The 22,098-nt window shown below is 40.1% G+C and overlaps 1 protein-coding gene and 2 long non-coding RNA genes across 3 annotated transcripts in view; 2 read left to right on the top strand and 1 right to left on the bottom strand.

The window, feature by feature from the left end:
• LOC308073614 overlaps nt 1-22,098 on the bottom strand; it is a 98,121-nt gene that overhangs the window by 28,335 nt on the left and 47,688 nt on the right. The gene's annotated exons all lie outside the window — the stretch shown is intronic.
• Nucleotides 8,656-14,731, top strand: LOC308073606 (P2Y purinoceptor 13-like). The gene is made up of 4 exons (XM_080412610.1): nt 8,656-8,760; nt 9,249-9,450; nt 9,545-9,934; nt 11,078-14,731. Exons 2-4 carry the CDS (start codon nt 9,268-9,270, stop codon nt 11,495-11,497), a joined length of 993 nt encoding a protein of 330 aa, XP_080268736.1. The 5' UTR covers nt 8,656-8,760; nt 9,249-9,267; the 3' UTR covers nt 11,498-14,731.
• Nucleotides 17,901-21,324, top strand: LOC308073503. Its single transcript, XR_013931994.1, has 3 exons — nt 17,901-17,989; nt 18,382-18,430; nt 19,675-21,324. It is a non-coding gene; the product is annotated as an uncharacterized lncRNA (long non-coding RNA).

Here is a 22,098-nt window from a genome sequence, read left to right as displayed (position 1 = left end):
AGCCGGAAGCGTTTCAAAAAGCGATCTTTTAATTGTTTTATACTATCTACGGATCGTTTCTCTTAGCCAGTGGAGCATTAGTTACCATGAGCTGTGCTTTCTTTTTCTGTTCTTTTTCGATCTTCCAATCCTACATTATCTTAAAATCAGCGTGAGGTTCCTTTTTGTTAATAGCGCGGTAGTTCCTGGCCAAACAGGAAACCGTTGCGGTAGTTCCTGAGGACGTCGGCCACGACGTCATGACGTTGGCCAGGAACGTCATTTTCCCGGGAAAGTCCCCCCCGTACACGTTCAATAGAAAATATATAAATAAAAGGCTTCCGGGGGTGAAATTCACGGAGTGGGTGTTGTGAAACTTTTGCCACTCGCAAAAGATATACAATTTAACTTTAGTTTTGTTGAAAACGTTACCTAGTATTACTTTAATGACTATAGAGATACTGTGTACCAATTTGTGTGATGTTTGGACAAAATCTGTAGGAGTCCTCCTGGTGGCGCTATAACAGGCCCATGTGAATTTTTTTGACGGACTGGACGGACGAACGGACAGGGTGCAAAACATAGTCTCGGCCATGCCTTCGGTCTGGTAGAGACAATGATGGGTATCAGTGAAAAGCACTGGTTGTTAGCTGCACCTCTCCTTAGTCCTCACTCACTCTCCGATGAGTATTTGGCCAAGGGCAGCCTGCCATGCATGCCTATTAATGACAGTCCTTATTCTCTGACCTGCCATTTGTGCAAAAGCCCACTGGTAACCAAAAGAGACACACACACACACACGCACGCACGCATGCACGCACACACACACGCACACGCACACACACACACACACACACACACACACACACACACACACACACACACACACACACACATTCAAATTATGCATGCATAGAAACACTGGGAATGACCATGAACAAGGGCATGTATTGCTTGGAGGTACTGTATACATCAGTGGTATGGCATTTACAAAGCAGTCACACGCACGCACGCACGCACGCACACATGCACGCACACTGGAAACAAGCCCTCAGGGCTTTTTGTGTTTTTGTACAACTGTACCTCTGCAAACTGAGGTACAGTTTTTTGCAAACTGTTAATAAAGTATTCAATAAATCACACACACACACACACACGCACACGCACACACACACACACACACACACACACACACACACACACACACACACACACACACACACACACACACACACTCACACACACACACACACACACACACACACACACACACACACACACACACACACACACACACACACTCCACTGGTCATAAAGTGAGTGTCAGTTGCTTGCTTTTCTTCTATTGAACTCATCACACTTCCTACCGTTTGCACTGCAGATTCTGCTGCACTGTATATCCTGTCTATAACCACACTTTCTCTGTCGCTGCTTTGCCATTTCAAGGTAAAGGCCTGTAAAAATACAACATCTATGATCCAATTGATCAAACATGGCCGTTAGTTCATTTTAAACTCACCAATCAGGTGTAAGCACTATAAAAAAGCAACAGGTGAGTAGCTATTTGTCTTCAGCAGAAATAGAAGGCAAAATTGCAGAAAGGGGGAGAGTGAAGATGAGATGTAGGGAGAGGTTCACCATGTTGTAAATCATGGTCATGGTTGACATTGAGAGCATCGAACGTTTACTTATTTGATTGACATTTTGGCCTTTTGGCCTTCCTCAGAATCAACAAATGGCAGAGTAACCAGTCCAGTAACCAGTGTTGGGCTCCTCCTATACAGGCCACACCAACAATGACACACCTACAACAATGACACACCTGATGGGGATCAGATAATCCTATCATGTCTGTTAGAGTTGAGATAGCAATCAAAGGGTCTTTTCAAACCAATAAAGACAGTGTCAGTAAATACAGCCAATCAGATAAGCAAATGACAAAGGCATAGATTTAAAATCATACTTTACAGTTGAAAATCATTCGGATGGATATATAGAGTTACAACAGTTATCAGTTCTGAATGAACATCATAAATAGCAATCCATTCATCCAAAAAAGCCTTACCTTACAGAAAACACTTAAAGTCATAGTCAATATTCAGTCCATGAGGACAAGGTTTTGAAAAGGCCATAGAGTTCAGCCCAACCTCAGCAAAAGCGAATACACTCACTTTGCTGAACCTCCTCTTTTCTGTCGTCAGGAGTCAGGCATTCAAAAAACCTATTACAGCAACCCCTGCTGGCATAAAGTAGCCTACTACTATTAACCAACCTTACTACTAACCTTACTCTGATTCTCTGGCTTGACGTTTTATGGCTTCACCCCATTAATGGCTCCTGTTCTATGCCATTCTTATTTCTTACCATGATTAATGTTAACCTAAAACGATTGGAATCACTTAAAGAGGTGGTGCCATGTTTTTGCACTTTTTCTGTTTTTCATGTGTCTATGAGGTTGATATAACTCCATTAAGCCCCCCGGTGGTGTTTTTATGGTGTTTTATGTCTTCTCTGACTATTTGGAGTTTCTTCCTGGAGGCTGAAACCTTGAGGGTCAAACGTGCCAATAGAGAAACAGCGCTTTAGTGACATCACAAAGCCCACACCCTCCCCCTCATTATCATAACACAACAGGTGTGGGCATGAGGAGGAGGAGGGACTAGGACAGGTGGGTGGTGCTAAGGTGGTGGAGGAGGTGCTAAGGTGAGAACCAGGTATACTTAATGCACTGGTGGGTGTGTCTACATAAAAACAACATTTTAACACTTACTGTACACTTTTTTTTTGTTGAAAAAAATCCTTACATAATAATAATACCTTATGATCAGGTTTTAGGGTTGAAAAATATCATGGCACTCCATCTTTAAGATGTTATAGGAAATGCGGCCAATCATGTGTCTTGAAAACCTGAGCTGGATTCCTGAACGGAAAAATTGGTCCAACTGAGACACACTTTTCCAGAGCCCGAACCTTTTATGAACAGGCAAAGTAGGCAAGTACCTGGGCTCATTCAAGATGGTCTGAAGGGCCCCATGGGATTTTTTGCCCAGGGTCCCAACAGGCTCAAGAATCGCCTCTGCATGCTCACAAAAGGCTAAATATTTTGTTTCACGTGCAGGGCCCCTGGTCCTGCTGTATACTTTTGAGCATGGGATTGATGATGACACATTGCCTACGCATTCTCACACCCGAGAACGGTCTCCCTATCGCATCGCATGTTTACGAGGACATGATTTACGATTCTCTGCCTATCGGTATGCGCCTTGTAGTACGGCGCTGAGTCGGCAGAAGCGGACCAACACACAATATTCCCACTCTGCTCATTCCGGCGCCATCCGTAATCACACACTATGTTCATAAGTTGGATTTTCATTATACAACATGACCCCTCACACAAAAACAATTTCTATTCTCATAAATATGTCATTTATAACATCAAAAGTCCTAAGATAAGATAAGTTTATATATGTTTATTATCACTGTATTCACATACAACACAAAATTGTTTAGTGCTTCCTTAAAATCAAATAGCAGCATCAACAAAGAAATACAGATACAACAACATAAAGCCTTAAACTGTTAGGTCCGTCATAAGTCAAGTCATCATAGTATGTCTGTTGTCAAGTAAATGCATCTATAATACGTACAATAATACATCTTAAAATAAGAAGTTAGACCACCAGAAACCATCCATAGATCCATAGATATTGCACTTGCCCGATAGTCCATATTGCACTTGGCATTAAAGCTGGATTAAGAAATCCAAGTGGTGCAAAGTATAAAAGAATGCTACAATTTCATGTTAAAAATGCATGGGTCTTCTTATGTGATGTCCACATTGTCCACATAAAGGGTTTAGTACTGTCTCCAATCAACCAGAAACTGTGTGATTATTTTGGGTAATCATTTCATATTCCAGGTATTCCTCAGAAAAGTTTTTTGATACCAGACCATTTACATTTTGAGTTAATCATTTATTCTAAGTAATTGTAGTTTTTGTATTTTGCCACAAGTTAACTTCATCATCATCAGGAGTGCATTGTGAGAGAATGGGAAGTGTGTGTTTGCGTCTGAAAGACAGTGTCATTGTTTGTTGTATTTTGGAGTGTATAAAACAATATCTATAAAGTGTGATGTCAAAGGAATTATTTGTATTCCTGTGACAGCTAGTATCAGTGTAAGAGGGGGGGAGGGGGGGGGCATGCCACATTGTGTGCAGGAGAGCGTGGATTGGTGGGCCCTGAGGCAGTCTCAGGCCCAGAGGCCCATGGTCTCAGGATCCCCTGCTGTAAACAAAACATGATGTTCACTGTTTTCTCATCAGCCTCTGTCAGTCTGCCCCAAAATTGTCACTCACTGTCTCTTTAGTTCTTTAGTTGTGTTAACTCTATCTTTATATCTCTGTATTTTTCTCTACATTTTGTTGGAGAGCCTTGTAACTGTAACTTTCGGGTCGATTGTGGTCCGAAGAACCTGTTTAAATACGGAGCCAAATAAGAGAACAACCAAGCAGCAATTGACTGTTAAACTTGAAAGTCTGACAGGCAGTAGTGCCACCCTGTGGCCATTTGGTTGCAGTCGACAACTCTCAACTGAACTCTCAGTAGGCTACATGTTTGCATAACTTGCAATTACTGTAACAAATTCATTATTGATAATTGTGGAAATTGAAATGCTCTATAGGCCAAACTAAGTAACACATATTTGTGTTTAGTTGCCAATGAGGTACAGTAACTCAAAATAGCACAGTTCAAAGGAAGGCATGATCTACACATCACACTCTGCAGTTCTTCAAACGTTTGAGAGACATGAATGTGTGGTCTTGATTGATTGATTGATTGATTGATTGATTGATTGATTGATTGATTGATTGATTGATTGAATACTTTATTTAGAAAGACATGGTAAAAGTACATGGAAGTACAATTCACAATACAAGGTCCTCTAAACCCACGGTTCTCAAAGTGGGGTCCGCGGACACAGTAATCCTTAATCATATTCCATCATATTCAAAGGCTTTTGCAGAGAAATGAGACAGACTACAGTCACTTTCAAATTAGAGCACTGCAGAGGGCAGGTGTGTGCGTCTGTTTCCAGCTGACGCTCGTTGACGCTCGTTAATGTTATAGGCATCAGAGGCAATTATGCTTCTGCACTGTCAAATAGGCCAACATCTAATCTAAGATTAGTGGGACTCATTCAAATGACCACCAGTGAGTCCTGGGACTCACTTCATTGAAAACATCATCACTGTATACATATTAGATGTATTAGATATTTATTAGATATTACATTGATATTAAAGCTATTTTATTTGATTAGATATGTGATGTTGTTACCTGACAATTAGTTGACTTTTGGTGAAAAGATATGGTACCGCATATGTCGGTATCGGTTGATATCGGCAGAGGTGGACGAAGTACTCGACCCCAGTACTTGAGTAAGAGTACAGATACTCCTTGGTCAAATTCACTCCACTATAAGTAAAAGTAGCTCAGTCAAAATGTTACTCAAGTAAGAGTAAAAAAGTAATTGTTTTTAAATATACTTAAAGGGATTGTAGGCGAGTTCAGAGATAAAAAAAAGAAAAAAACTATTGTCAAACACCGCACCTCCACTCCCCCCCCCCCCCTCCTCATCAGCAGTTCGTTTCCCCGACCACCAGGGGGTGACGCAGGGGGGACTTCTAAACGGGCCATGACGAAAATAGGTTGCTTTATTCGGATACAATGCATGCCTAACCCGCCCCTGCTGGTTCTCTGAATTTTTATTTTTAAATAGGCTCTTTCATGATAAATTGACCACATATATGAAGTTAAACAACTACATTCTATCCAAACGCTATCTTAAAAGTAAATTCCGTGCCTCAAAAAATAAGTTTGAGAGCGTTTTAAAAACGAAAGTAAGAAGTATAAATTGCCTGCAGAGAAAACAATGGCGGCTCGTTCCTTTTTTGTCGGCTGCACTCGGTCCCATTCGGTTTCACCCGAACACTTCACACGGGCACGGACGCGCACATGCGCGTCCATGCATACGTCCCGGACAAACATAAATAGTAGGGAAAATACGGATTTCTGTGTTTCAATGCAGGAAAACACCCCAGCATCATTATATAGTGGCTGATAGAGGGGAAAAAATGCAAAAAATAATAATATATATATTCTTAAAATTTAGGCTTAATGTTGCCTACAATCCCTTTAAGTATTCCAAAGTACATGCTTTGAAAAATACTTAAAGTGTGAGAACAGAAGTTAGGCCAATTGCATTTTAGGGAAGAAAAAAAACAGCCAACCTAAAGGCCAAACCGCACCAATGCAACTAGTCGCAACTCCTTGCAACACAACTGTTTTAAGGTCAACCACACCGATGCAACTCCTTGCAACTGCCATTGGGGTTAATGGTTGCAAGTAGTTGCATGTTGCAACTCCTTGCAACATGCATGGCGAAACATTGTTGTGGATGTGGAGTGGGCTTAAAAGTACTCAGTACTTTATAGCCTTCCTAGAAATATACTCGAGTAAAAGTAAAATATTTGTCTTGGAAATGTACTCAAGTAAGAGTAATACGTATAAAAAAAATCTAATACTCAAGTACAGTACAGATCCTCAGAATCTGTACTCAAGTACAGTACTCAAGTACATTTACTCCGTTACTGTCCACCACTGGATATCGGAATCGGAAATGAAGAGTTGGACAATATCGGAATATCCCTAACAATAAGTTTATTATTTTTAAATTGAAGCACCTACTAAAAGTCACCTTTAGACTGGTCATTTTACATGTCTGTTTTTATTAGGACTGTAGAAGTGTTCATTTTCTGAAGTCTGAGCCATTAAGATCAGTTACTTGAAAAGTGTTCTGTCAGGTTTTACACAAAAGCAATTTTAATAAAATTACTATTGGCACATGATTCATATAGTAGTAGTGGTTTCTGTTTATGACTATGAAATGGGTCTGAAAGATTTTGATTGAATCGTTGTTTAATACAAATAGTTCCAATGGCATCTAAATGTACACATGTGGTTGTAAGTATATGCCTATCGCTGCTGCGAGGATGAGGGGGTACCTGGAAAAAATTCTCCCCTCCAAGGGGTTCTCAAACCAAAAAAGTTTGAGAACCCCTGCTCTAAACTAGATCGCTCATAAAAGCACTTGGCTTATTTAAAATGAGATCCCTGTGCACTCAAATCATGATGACATTTAAAGAAGACATACAAATATACACTACTATGCAGAACGTCATACAATCAGCTTACAGGTTACTTACTGGTATGAAAAACAAGAAATATGTACAATAGACATTTTTTTGACAAATACAGGGGGATCCCAATGTTGTGTCGAATCTTGTAGACCAGGCCCATAGCAAGTGGCCGTACTCTGTCCTCAACCCTGAGCCATCCAACCCTAGCAAAGTGAGCAGGGGTTAGATGGGTTGTATGATTGAGGCCAAGAAGTAGCCTTACCAGTTTTGTTTTGTCTAGGTATTACTATGCATGTGAGGACCCCAAATCCCCACTAGGCTAGTAGTACCACAACTGTGAGGATATTCTTCAGGTCCCCTTGAAGGAAAGGGACATTGTCATGGCTAAAATCAATATATAGAGCTAAAATTACAATTAGTGAAAGATTCGGGTTGGGGTCAGGGTTAGGATTAGGCATTTGCTGTAGGGGTAGGAATTTTTGTGTTTGGGTTAGGGTTAGGTTATGGACAAGGTCAACAAGCCTGTGTATGTTTACTGAAATTTTAAATGTTAAAGGCCCTTTTCATGCAATCCAGATAGGACTTGGGTTTGACCTGGGTCATTGACTAGAGAACGAGAGAGAAAAGCACACAGGATTAGCCAGCGGTCACCAGGTCACCAATACCTCCATCAAGGTAAATATTATGTCTTTATGTAATCAATTATGTTAGTTTGCAAATAATACTCCAGGAGGACAGTGCAAAACACATACTGGTAAATAAACAAAAGTAAGGAAAGAAGAGTTAAATGTTTGTATATACTGCATGCTTGAGTGCATAGATGTATTTGTGTGTGCAGCAACTTAATGTGTGCATACACTGCCGGAAACCTGACCATATACACTATGCGTGTGAGTATGTGTTCCTCTTTCCATCGAAGAGAACCCCCCCCCCACCCTTTTTATCAACCGGTGTTGTGTTTAGTTGGAAAAGAAAGCTGCCCACAAGGGAGTTTTCAGTTCCAATACTTCAGGTGTGAATGGTGAAAATTGTTGTTCCTGTCATTTTAAGAAAAGGTTTGTGTAAATTTTTTTTTTTACAAATTTCAAGTATTATGCCTAATGTTACATTGAAGCCTTGTATTTAGTTACGTCTGGTAAAAATACTGTATGACAAACATTCTACAACTACATTCGTCAGTTACTGCTTTCTATCAAACAGAATTTCTGGCCCAATTTTCTGGCTCAAGCAATATCACGGAATAAAGGAATCTTGAACATGCGATTTAAAAAAAAGATAATAGGACAAGAGTAAAGGAGCAAAGTAAGCCCCATCAGTTTTGATTGGAAGGAATTGCTTGAAATGGTTTGAGCAGCGGAGAAAAAAAAAGTGGTGGGTGAGCCTGTGGTCAGACGGAGGAGCAGAGTGGTGGGGGGGGAGTGTCTTTTGTGTTCACCCATCAACAGACTATAATGAGACTGTCTGTCACGCAGCACCTCTGACAGGACATTTGGAAGAGGAAGCTCTGAAGGAAGGGGTCTTTCACCGAGAAGGAAACTGTGACTGAAACAACTACACGTCAGCTCCAGTGACCATAAATTGTAAGAGCATCACACACGCACAGACGGACACACACACACACACACACACACACACACACACACACACACACACACACACACACACACACACACACACACACACACACACACACACACACACACACACACACACACACACACACACGCACACGCACACACACACAATTCAGAAATTAATAGGGTTTCTCAACTGCATCATTCAGAGAATGTTGGGGGGGGGGGGGGGGTTTCAATGCTATGTATAGGTGTTTGTTTTAAAGTGAGCCATCCTAGGTTGGCAGTGTTACTCTTACGTTTTGGTCCCCAAGGCAAAACAAAATACTGCAAATTATACCCAAGACATATTAAGATAAGTCAGCCTACAAAATACAACTATTGATGGAACATCAATGTACACTGTTCTCTCGCAAAATGTAAATTCATTCTTCTCACTATTTCCTCTTTTTTTCGTGCCATCATCTCTCCGAACTCCTTTCCACTCTCTCAAGGTCAACCAAGGTTGTGAAGATGAACACCACAATAGCCAATAACTCCATGAAGTGCATTCCAGATACCAGTGTGACCACCGTGGTTTTCCCCTGTCTATATAGTATCCTCTTTCTAGTGGGCCTGGTACTGAACAGCCTGGCTGCATGTATCTTCTTCAACATCCACTCGACCTCCACATTAAGGGTCTATTTAAAAAATCTGGTGAGTCAAAGGATTTGAGCTAGAAATATATTGTATATAAATACACTGACAAAAAAAGAACAAAGTCATTAATAATATGATCTTTCACCAATAGGTAGTGGCAGACATGCTTATGACTGTGACCATCCCTGTGAGGGTGCTGAGTGATGCTGGTGTGGGCTCCTGGCGCCTGCATGCCTTCTACTGCAGATATTCGGCTGTTTTGTTCTACCTCTCCATGTACATCAGCATTCTTTTCCTGGGCCTCATCAGCCTGGACCGCTACCTGAAGGTAGTCCACCCATTTAGGAAGTTTGCTCTGCAACAGGTCAGGGTGGGTCAGGTGCTGAGTGCAACTGTCTGGGCGGTGATGTTAGCTGCATCGCTGCCAAACAGCATCCTGAGTGACCAGCCACCAAAGCTCTCTGGAGGTAAACTGCGGTGCCCCTCCCTGAAGAGCGAGCTTGGTGAGCGTTGGTATAAAGGATCCAACTACTTTTGTCAGGTAACACATCAAAACCTTGAAATGACCTTTGACTGTAATTGCCTAAATGCAATTGTTGTGATATACTGTATTAGCCTACTGCAATTACATCATAGCCTCATAGCAGGGGAAGGAAGTAACCTTGTTACTTCACTCTAGGGGTTTTCAGAAATTTTCAGAAATTACCCTATTTAATTATCCATGCTTGTAACAACCCACCCCATTGTAGTATTTATTAATAATTATGACTATTTATCGTTTGGCTGTTGACAACAGCCATGTTTTCTTTTGTTATTCAAAGTTAAAGAAAGGTACGAAGCATTTGTGAAAAGCCAAAGCCTCCCTGAGGCCAGCCAAGCTGTACGGGTATGGCAAACGGCACTAAAGGCTATACCTCCGTGTTGCTTGGGGAAGTGTCTGTGTTTTTCTTTTTTTCTCAGTGCACTGAGGACAAAAAAATATTTTTAAACAAAAACTAGATCTTCTTCACAGGCCAACCAATTATTTGGTTTTACAAAGCACACCAATGCCAAAAGTACATAAACAGGTAGCTTAAGTGGGTAGAGAGGCCATCTGGTAATCAGAAGATCACCGGTATGCCTCCCCCCCCCCCCTTAGGATACAATAAGTCTTTGAGTATGCCTTCCTTTGAACGGAATATGCCTTCCTTTGAACTGTACCTTTTTTTTATTAGCCTACCTCAATGGTTGGTGAAAAAACACAGTAATATATTATTTTGCAGCTTAGTTTATAATAATAGAGTAAAACATTGCATTGCATTCATAGTTTGTATGAGAGCACTTTTACAGTGTGAAAAATGTATCAACATGAAGCACAAACTTCATGTTACTTACAGTACCACAGTTAACCACCACAGTCCACCACAGTCCTACATTCACTTCCTTTTAACTGGTAGCACGGCGTGATAGCTGACAGTCAACTCTTGCATTTGCACGCATATACAGTACCAGAAGTAAACAACATTATCAGCCAACTCATGCAGTTTTCATTCTGTACACAATTCAGTGACTCAATATCACCCACGTGACCTAAGTTTGGTTCCTGCCCTACAGTTTGTGCACAACTGTGGAAGTAAAACAAACACTGAGCATCTCAGTGAAGTGAACGCTTTGCTGTGCTTTCTGTTGATGTATCTATGTCCAGGTGGTGTTCTGGGGCACACTGGTTCTGATGGTGGTCTGCTACGCCTTCATCAGCAGGAAGGTGTACGAGTCATACAAAACCTCCAGGAGCAGCTCTAAAGAGGCCAGTCGCAGAGCCAAAGCAAAGGTCTTCGTGGTGGTAATAGTGTTTTTCATCTGTTTCGCTCCCTTCCACTTTATCCGTGTGCCCTACACACTGTACCAAACCCAAAAGACAGCACATAACTGCAGAGCAGAGAACATCATCCGCATCACCAAGGACACCACCCTGTGGCTGTCAGCCACCAACGTGTGCCTGGATCCGCTCATGTACGTGTTCCTGTGCACGGTTTTCCGGAAGCGACTGATGGCCACACTCTGCCGCAAGCCCCTCCCACAAGGCACCTTGGAGTATCAGACGGCATCTTCAACTGGGCATTAACCTAAAAAAATGGCCAAATCGTTACGCGGCGGATAAAAGCATGACAATTTATACAGATGTCCCTTGGGTCATCCTAAAACATCCTAGAAGGGGTGCCCAAAAAAATCTTAAACAGGAAGTGAGTTATGGACAAAATTCAAAATGGCCACCTAAACTGTTGACCGTTGACTCAAAAGACACCAAAAGAATCTCCAAAAAGCATAAAATTTGGCACATATGTCCGTTGGGTCATCCTAAGACATCCTAGAAGGGGTGCCCAAAGGAATCTGAAACAGGAAGTGAGTTATTGACAAAATTGAAAATGGCCGCCTATTGTTGTTAATTGACTCAAAAGACAACTAAAGAATCTTATAAAAGCATACAATTTGGCACACATGTCCCTTTGGTCATCCTAAGACATCCCAGAAGGGGTGCCCAAAAAAATCTTAAACAGGAAGTGAGTTATTGACAAAATTGAAAATGACCGTGTACAATAACAATCCTTTTTCTCCTTGGTTAAGATGTTGGTTTAGATATATTGATGACGTTTTTTTCATTTTCTCTGGGTCAGTGGAACAGTTGGAGGAGTTTAAGGTTTATATTCATTCTAGAATGCCATCGATATCCTTCACTTTAGAGTTTAGTAGAGAATCAGTGTCATTCTTGGATGTATTAGTACAGAGAGAGGTAGATAAGATTTCTACTTGTGTCTACAGAAAACAAACTGATAGAAACAATTATTTACATTTTTCTAGTTATCACCCGTCAGGGTTAAAGAGAAGCTTACCTTACAGTCAACTATTGAGGACGAAAAGAATCTATAGTACTGACAGTGCTTTCGAAAGACAAGCAAAGGACTTGTGCGATCGTTTCAAAACTAAAGGTTATAGTGATAAAGTGCTGAGTGTTAATGTACAGAGAGCTCGAGAGAAAGAGAGGTCTAGCTTGTTAACTCCAAAACCTGCTCGTGCAGGGGAGTCAAAGATAGTTTTGTCCACAACCTATTCCCCTTTGTGCATTGATATTAAGAATTCTGTGAAAAAAATACTGGTATGTGTTATCGAGTGATCCTAATGTGGGTCATGTTTTCAAGGAGCCCCCCATCTTTGCACACAAACGTGCCAAAAATGTGAGGGACTCTCTAGTGAGGGCAGACTGTTATGTTCCACCACAGCATTTTATGTTCGATTTGCCTACGGGCAACTTTCCGTGTTACAACTGTGTTCATTGCAATGCAATGATCAGAGGGAATCATGTATTACATCCACATTCAGGAAAAAAGATTGATGTTAAAAGCATCATCACCTGTGAAACTAAGTTTGTGGTCTATCTGCTAAAATGCCCTTGTGGCCTTTGTTATGTGGGTAAAACCAAAAGAGAACTTAAAGTTAGAATTTCAGAACATAAAAGTAATATTAGGGGGGCACGGTGGCGCAGTCGGTAGCGCTGTCGCCTCACAGCAAGAAGGTCCTGGGTTCGATTCCCGCCGGGGACGCTGTGGGCGCTGGGGGCGTGTCTTCTCCTCCGTGTCATCAGCGCCCATACCCTAGGTGGGGTTGGCGAAAGGGCCTACTCTGTGTGGAGTTTGCATGTTCTCCCCGTGTCTCCCAGGGTAGTTAATACCCTCACAAAAACATGTAGTAATCCTGGTCACTATACCGCTTCCCCCATGACAGCCGGGGCGCCTGATGGAGGGGAAGGGAACTGGTTGGAATAACGTGTTCCTTCCACACGCTACGTCCAACCAGGGAAACTCCCCCCTGTCAGGTGACAAGAAGGTCAGTTGGCTCTCATGCACTGAAGGAAGCATGAGCTCGGCCCTGGCCTCCCCAGGCTGTGGGGGACTGGTGTAGCGCTGGTGTAGGGCTGGTGTAGTGCCCAGGATCACTTAGGAAATTGGCACCGGGTGAAAAAAAAATGGGTTACAAAATCGCGGGATAAAAATTATTAAAAATAAAAATAAAAGTAATATTAGAAACAAGGATGAAAAATCGCCTGTTGCTAGACATTTTAATGCGGTGGGACATGAAGTCTGTGCTTTAAGGTTTCAGGGTATTGAGGCAATATTGCCCTTAAAAAGAGGTGGGGATCGTGAAAAACTTCTATTGCAACGAGAGGCATGGTGATACACCCTCTCCAAACAGAACACCCTAAAGGTCTAAATGAAGAACTTTTACTAGGTTGTTTCTTATAGTATTTATTGTGTGTAAAACAGACAGAGCATACCACTTGAGAGTGAATGAGTTAATTTTTTAGAGCAATGAATTGATGATGTGACAATGAATGATTAATGCCTCTTTTTCAAGTGACACTGTGTATACTTCGGTATTTAAAAAATGTGTTTTGCATTTTTTATAAATGTGCAAGTCTTGAATGAAATCTGAGTCTGTCTTTATGAAGGAGTACTGAGGGACTCGCACAGACTAAGGTTGTAAAACTGGCGCTTTACTGCTAAAAAAAGGGTGTTCTAGGTAATAATTATTTTTCTTTTTTTCTGTATATGTAATTTCTGCTTTATGGTGACCCTTCTTATCAAAAAATGACTGTCTTATTTTGTTGTTACCCGGACCGCTCTGTGCGTGGCACCAAGGTCCCTTTATAAGTGACACAAAAACAGTGTGAGTCATTATACGCTGAAGAAGGCCTCTGGGCCGAAACGTCCGGTTTGACGCTGTTGCTGGGGAGCTATGACCTAAATAAATAAGAGCCTAAATGGACTTAAGTGAGTGCTGGTATTCCTTTCTATAAGTCCTATTGATCGAACACTTTATTAACAGTTTGCACAGTGGTACACATTTATACAAAAGGATGCTAAAAGGATAACCCCAAAAAGCCCATGGCTTATTTCTATTGAGGTCCTGATACCATGGTGACGGTAGGAATTAATTGGCATAACGACTAAATTGGGGAGAAAAAGGAGTAAAAGGCCAAAAAGTAATTTTATTTGAATCTCCGTCAGGCCGGAACGGCTTGGAGCAGAATATTCCCTATATGGCTTCCCCAATTTGCAGGAGGCCGTTTAGCACTGTACTGTACTGTTTGCCTGTAATTGCTTTCAGAAATGTGTGAGTGGGGCATCCCACCAATTATACCCAATTTGGAATAGCATGTTGAGAGGCCAATAGTGCACCTCCAAAACCGCCCCAAACACATTCACTTCTGTCCATATGAATATAATTTGTTATTTTGTTTTGAAAAATATTTTAATTTAATTATATATTTTTGTTCTTTATTCTGAATTCAAACCTTTTCTGGTATTGGTTTTGAAAGTAGACAATGTTGGCACTTGTACTGTGTATATCGTTTTTGTATGTACAATAAAGAGAAGGGAAAATAAGTTCCATTCGCATGTGTGGTGTGTGTGTGTGTGTGTGTGTGTGTGTGTGTGTGTGTGTGTGTGTGTGTGTGTGTGTGTGTGTGTGTGTGTGTGTGTGTGTGTGTGTGTGTGTGTGTGTGTGTGTGGGTGTGTGTGTGTGTGTGTGTGGGGGGGTGGTGGTAGGGTGGGTGAAATTAGTCAGCCATTGTGTGAGAGAGAGCCACTAAAAACCACAGCTTGCTACATGTCCAACATGCGCAGTTAAAACCACAACTGTGACACAAGCTTTGCCCTTTTAGGAATCCCGATAATTCATCTATTCATTCCATGAAAAACATTAATTTCTTAAAACCCAATTCATACAATGTTGCTTGCTGAAAATAACTGGGGAAAAAATATATAATATTGGTAAATGGTTCATATAAATTAACCATCAGAAGTGAGCTTCACCTTTCTTATTTCAATACATTTACAAGCTTATACAGCAACCACGCTTCCTTCCATAAACATTGTGTCCTACTAGTTGCAGTCATGTCTAGCAGACTTGTCAAGGCAGCTCTACTCTCTGTGCATCTGCTGTTATTGGTCATCTTGATGCTCAATGAGTTTCCAGGTACAGTGAGGGTTTGTATGTGTATGCTTGTGATGAAGGGGTCATCACCATGCTTGCTTGTGATGGACATTTCGATCAATATTTTATTTTTGTCATGTCATGGACATACAAAATAACTGGTCAATAATTTTACCAGAAACCCAAATGACTAGCCTTAATGGACGTCTGCATAAACACTAGTGCCACAAACACAGAGTCAATATATATTTGTAAAAAAGCTAAACGATCTACAAGCTCACAATGAAACACATCTGTGACGTGAGTGCTAATTCAAGAAGGTTAGAACAGAAGGGCCCGCTCTGGGCCCCAAAAGTCTAATTTTGGGCATGAGATCTATTTAGCCACTGCCTTTTCATCTTATTTTAGACCCCTAATTCAAATAATGCAAAGACAATAAGTCAATAGCTTAATATGTATGATTGTGAAAAAAAGTGTTATGTTGTAGTCACAATTGCTACATTTGATGCTTATTAAAATACAGTGGTCAGTATGGCAGCTGTGAGACACCGTTAAGGATTGATGAGTAAAAAGGTCATGACTCATGATTGAATCAAATGTCAATCCTGGGATTTGGAAGTCTTTATAGGAAATATGTTGGAGATACAGCATTAGAAACCATACCTCATCTTATCAAGTATGTATGCATCAGCAAAATGAAATAATAACAATTGATTGATAATAATTGATAAATTATCAATTAATTAAGTGTGGGTCTCTAAACAAAATCGTGCCAAAAGGGATTTAACTTACACACAAAGGTGGTATCACAAAAGCTACAAATGTCACTGTTTTTTGCAGAAACATGTTTATTTTTTTCTACCATGAATGCAACATCAACAACAAAATCAACTAAATGGAATCGCATGTTGAGGGGACTCTAATAAAGGGCACCTCATAAATGCTTTCACTTCTGCCCATAGGAGGTGCCACAAACACACAATCTTGCAAATCTAGCACAAAACACATCACACTCTGCAGTTGTCAATATTCGAATGGTTTGAGACAGAAACGTTTATTGTTCATCTATGCAACAATTTAAAAATAAAAAAACACATTCCACAGCGGGTCAGTAGTTCTATTTTTCATTCCAAAAGTCAATGTATAAACAATATTTAAATACAACATGGCCTCAGATATCTATAAATAGCTATGTGAAAAGTTGTCTTTTTTAACTGAAACTGGAAATGTCCTGTGGGTAAGTGCAATAAAGAGAAGAGAATTTTACTCAATTCCATTCCTTGGGTGTGTGTGTGTGTGTGTGTGTGTGTGTGTGTGTGTGTGTGTGTGTGTGTGTGTGTGTGTGTGTGTGTGTGTGTGTGTGTGTGTGTGTGTGTGTGTGTGTGTGTGTGTGTGTGTGTGTGTGTGTGTGTGTGTGTGTGCGCGCGTGCGTGTGTGTGTGTGTGTGTGTGTGCGCGCGCGTGCACGTGTGCACGCGTTTGTAAGTGTGTTTTGAGAATTCGGTGAAGTTGCACGGCGATCTCAAAAACCACAAAAGCAAGGAAGTCTTTATGCAGCAAACCTGAAAAAAAGCATCTATCTATCCATTCCATGAACACACTATTTGAGTCTTAAGCTCAATTAAAACAATGCTTGTTGAAAATTAAAAACATTATCTGAAAAATGACACGTTTTTGATTGTACAACAAAGTTAATCAATAGAAGTGAGCATGCAAAGTCACCTTTCTTAGTTCAATAGCTCTGATCATCCATCACAACCACACTTCCTTCCTTGAAACTGTCAGTCATGTTGCCTACCAGTTACACTGTGTGTGAAGCTTCACTATTTCTATTTTTGCAGTCATGTCTCTTGCCAAGGCAGCTCTACTCTCTGTGCATGTGCTGTCCATGGTCATCTTAATGCTCAATGAGTTTGCAGGTACAGAAAGAGTTTGTATGTGTATGCTTTTGATGCAAATAATTGTATGCATTATTTTTCTTCATACAGATTATTCTTTTCATACCACCACAATTTTCTTCCACATTAGGGTGTGTTTCTGAAACTGAGAACCGAGATCAAATGGCATCCATAGGAGACGTTGTTCACTTCAAGTGCAACGTTTCTGATCCTCTACTAATCGAATGGGACAAAGACGGATTTAAATTAATTGCTCACCTATTTTCAACTAATAAGACTGTGAGAGCTGAGAATTTGACCTCATACAGGATTAGCCTTAATCATGATTATTCAGAGCTGAACATTACTAATATCCTCCAAGATGATGCAGGGGTCTACAACTGTTATGTAATAACTACTAGGAGCGATGACTGGACAATTAAGTGGAATTTAACCATCACTGATTACACCAGAGGCAAGTAGTAACGATTAACTATTTATATGTCCAAAATGTTAAACTTTAAAATGTTGTTTCAGTTTTGTGGGGGACAAAGCAAACTTCAAAGGTTTACATTAGTCCAAAATTAAACTGACATCAGGCCCTAACCAAATGACAACTAAGGCAACAGTTAATATTGTTTTCTTTTAACTTTGCACAGAAAACCATCTGTCATGGTTTCTTCTGTCCATAATTGCTGCTGCTGTTGCTGTGGTTTTAAGTGGCATAATTTGTTCAGTCTATCTGTATAAGTGAGTATCAAATAAAAACACTATCAATGAGCACAGATGATTCCATATAGTTCAATGAATGTGAACAAATATAACTCAACACAAATATTTAATATGTCATTGGCAACACTTTCCTAATCTTCTCTATTGATAACGTAAAAACAATCCAATACTGTTTTTGACTTATTTTTCTGGTAAATGGACACCTTTTCTTCCGGAGGAAAGATAAGACCACGAGAACCAAAAGCTGATTTGAGTGCAAAAACTCTCATATTATTAGCCAACATCTTTGATTAGAATTGTACTGCAACATTATCTCGATATGGGTCTAATTCTGGTTTATACAGTGGCTATGTGTAAATACAAATGAAGTCATACAACATCTGTACATCTGTATGTTCTCTTCTCTGCAGAAAACACAATCAGGTTCAGGCTCCTGATCACATTGTGGGAAAAGGACAGGTTAGTAGAATCATTGTTCATGTCTGCTCTTCCAAACATGTTTCAATAATCTTCTTGCTTTCAACTTCTTTCTCTTAATTCCATTTCCTTGTCAAATCTAAAAGATCCACCTACTAGCTCCCTTGACAACATTGACATTAGTATTAGTATAAGTACACATTTGCCACATTTAATGATTATTAAAAGCCAGTTATCAATATGGCAAATATGATGTGATCAATATGGCAGCGTAAGGGAGGATTCTTAGTATGATGAGTAAATTAAAATGTCATTAATGAGTCAATCCTGGGATGTGGAGGTCTTGACAAAGAAGTACAAGATATTATAAATCGTATATAATCTTAGAAAGCACTCATGTGTCAGTGAAATAAGATTTAATTTTGAAATAATGTACATTGTGATTATGGTCATCGTTGGTTAAAGATAAAACAAAAAATCTTTGTCATGATTTTTATTACATTTGGATTGGGGGCTGGCAATTGAACCACATGCTAGTATGGCTGAAGAACTGTTTGGTATTAGTACATTTAGCTGTAAACTGATGTACGGAAGTCATATCGTACAATTCAAATGAAAATGACAAAAAGTGAAAATGTAATGTTCTCCTACATTTGAATTAGAAATGTCCACTTATGTAATAATGCTCAAAATGAAAATGAATATAAATCAATCCCATTTGACAACATATACAGTACGACAATATGAGAATTGACTCAATTGCCCTTGCTATAATTTCATTTGATATTACATTTTAATAGAGAATTGCATTAACCACTTAAAACCTATAGGCTAGTCTACAAGATTTAAATTAAACAAATCATAAACATATTTGCATTAGGACTTTCAAAGGAATGTAGCCTACTCAATTTTCAACATCACACTCAATTAACTATTATATTTTGTATTATTATAATGGCTAGAGAGACAAGCATGTTCATTCTGCAGTTCACGTTCATACCCTGAAAAGCATTATGATAGTAGAGGCAGGGGCTCAGGAGGAGGCAGAGCATTGTCTGGGAATGAGAAGGCTCCTGGTTCGATCCCGGCTCCTCCTGATATCACGTTTAAGTGTCCTTGAGACACTGAACCAACTTGTCTCTATATTCTGTTCAATTGTTTCCCACTGCTGACAGTGAGGATGGGTTAAATTCAGATGACAAATTCTGGGTATGTACAAATGAACTTATGAATGAACAAATGAACACTAATTTATCTTTCCCCTTTCCCTCCCCTATATTTGTCAGCCCACAGGTCCAGACCCCATCTATCAGAGCCTCGAACCAGCCACTATGGATCAGGATCAAGTCTATAGTGTCATAACACCATCTACAGCAGTGGTTTAACACACACGCAGGCACGCACGCACGCATCATGATAAAGCCCTACATGGACATTCCTTTTTTTCAGTCTTCTCACGTGCCCACTCTGCTTTAGTGCCTAATTTACCTGTGCCCACTTCATTTTAGTGCCCGGTTCACATGTATTCAACAGTAATTCCACCAATGTGGTATGCTCACTTGCTCGCACTGTGCAATTGTATTCAGTACTTTGGTCAAACAAAAAGATGTTTAAAGGGGTTCTAGGCAACTTCAGAGATCAAAAAAAGAAAAAAACTGTTGTCAAACAGAGCTGGGCTGGATTAGTACCGTTGACTGACAACCCCTTCAGCCAATCAGCAGTTCGTTCCCCTTCAGCCAATCAGCAGCTCATTTTCCCCACCACCAGCCAATATGACGCAAGGGGACTTTTGAAGGGGCTATGGCGAAAATAGGTTGCTTTATTCGGATACTGCCCGCCTCTGCCGGTTCTCTGAATTTTTATTTTTAAATAGGCTCTGTCATGATTAATTGACTACATATATGAAGTTAAACAACTAAATTCTATCCAAACGATATCTTAAAAGTAAATTCCGTGCCTCAAAAAAGTTTGAGAGCGTTTTAAAGTTTTAAAACCGAAACCAAAAACAGGGGTCAGAAAAAATGGCTGCCCATACCATTTTTGTCGGCTGCACTCGGTTTCATTCGGTTTCACTCGAACTCGCCACCTGATTGGCCAACCTTCGCTATCAATCACAGAACATTGAGCGAGGACGCTGATAGGACAGTTCACACGGACACGGTCCACAGACACGGACACGCACACGCACACGCGCACATGCACTTCATTTCATTTACGTTCATTATAGTAGGGAAAATATGGATTTAAGAAAGAGGACTGTGTTTCAATGCAGGAAAACACCCCAGCATCATTATATAGTGGCTGATAGAGGGGAAACAATGCAAAATATATATATATATAAATATTTAAAAAAAATTGGCGTCAAGTTACCTAGAATCCCTTTAAAATTGAGTATGTCTGAACACAAAACTGTACAGAAAATAAGTACAGGAAATGCTGAATATGCCATGGCAGCCTTCGCTTTGTTGGTGTAGAACAAATCACTGCCACTAGAGGGGGTAACCTCCCCAAGGTGTTGGTGTAATGTTTTGTAGAAACCAATTAAATACCTTGCAACCATGGGGTAGTGATGACATTTCTTTACCACCTTGCCATATCTTAAAAATTATAAATGAGAGTAACATGTTCCTGTTGGCTTGGGTATATTTAGTTATTTAATACCTTAGGCCTTCTAATGACTTTGTATTCCATAGGCACTGAAACTCAAACTCACATGCAGTGCATTTCCTGTTACTGTTTATGTTCATGATGTAATGATCAAAAATCTTCTAAGAAGGATGTTACATTATTGAATGTTTTGTCACTGTTAATACTGACAGCATGCACTGATCTAATCTCGTGTATCTTCCGGTCGATCTTATTTTTCTATATTCATGTTGTACTGATGAATGTATTCTGGTCATATGTACAGCTTGTCTACCCCCAGCCTACACAGATAGGGATGACTGTAAACAATATAAAAAGAAGCGTGCCATGTATACCATCAGGTTTTTTGGTACACTCGGATGAAGGCTCTGGTGTAGCAGAATTAAAAAAATTGCATCTGAGTAAAAGTCTTGCATGTGCATTTTTTGGAGTGCCACCACGTGTTTATCTTTATGCTGTACTGTAGCTTTACATGTGCAAGTTTGTCATGATTGTCACTGAATTTGCATTTCACAGTGATCTCCTTTATAACACTATGCTATCCTATACAATCAAATCCCAATCAGCATTTTGATTATCTTCTCCAGCACTGGATAATATACAACCCTTCAAATGTTCTTTATTCTCTCAGACTGACGTGTAACAGTTGGCCGATGGCTAAGGTTCCAAGAATTGACAACGTCTAAGAGTGTTTTTCGTATTTACCTCCCAAAACACCAACAGTTGTCATGCAGGATTTATACAGTGCAGGCCTGAGGCAGAAATAATACTTAAAATATAAATGATAAGACAGGCCAAAAATAAAGTTTCAAAAATAAAGAAAATGGTAGATAAACTTTTTGTTACCACCGCACTCTGGCTCCTCTGGTGCGATATCCACTTAGACCAATAACATTTACAAAAGTGATGGATTGCACTCATGTACTTCTTGGCTTCACAATGAAGGACAACCCTTTCGGCCTTCCAGCCTTCCTTATATACCAGGTGAGACTCACCCACAATGATTAGAAATTCCCAAACAAACTTGCAGTGCATTTCCAGACGCCGATTTATTCACAAAACAA

The sequence above is a fragment of the Gymnoscopelus braueri genome (genome assembly GCF_963280865.1).
Source record: "Gymnoscopelus braueri genome assembly, chromosome: 18".
NCBI lineage: Eukaryota > Metazoa > Chordata > Actinopteri > Myctophiformes > Myctophidae > Gymnoscopelus > Gymnoscopelus braueri.
The sequence above is the reverse complement of the archived record's forward strand: the minus strand, read 5'-3'. Positions and strand labels throughout refer to the sequence as shown.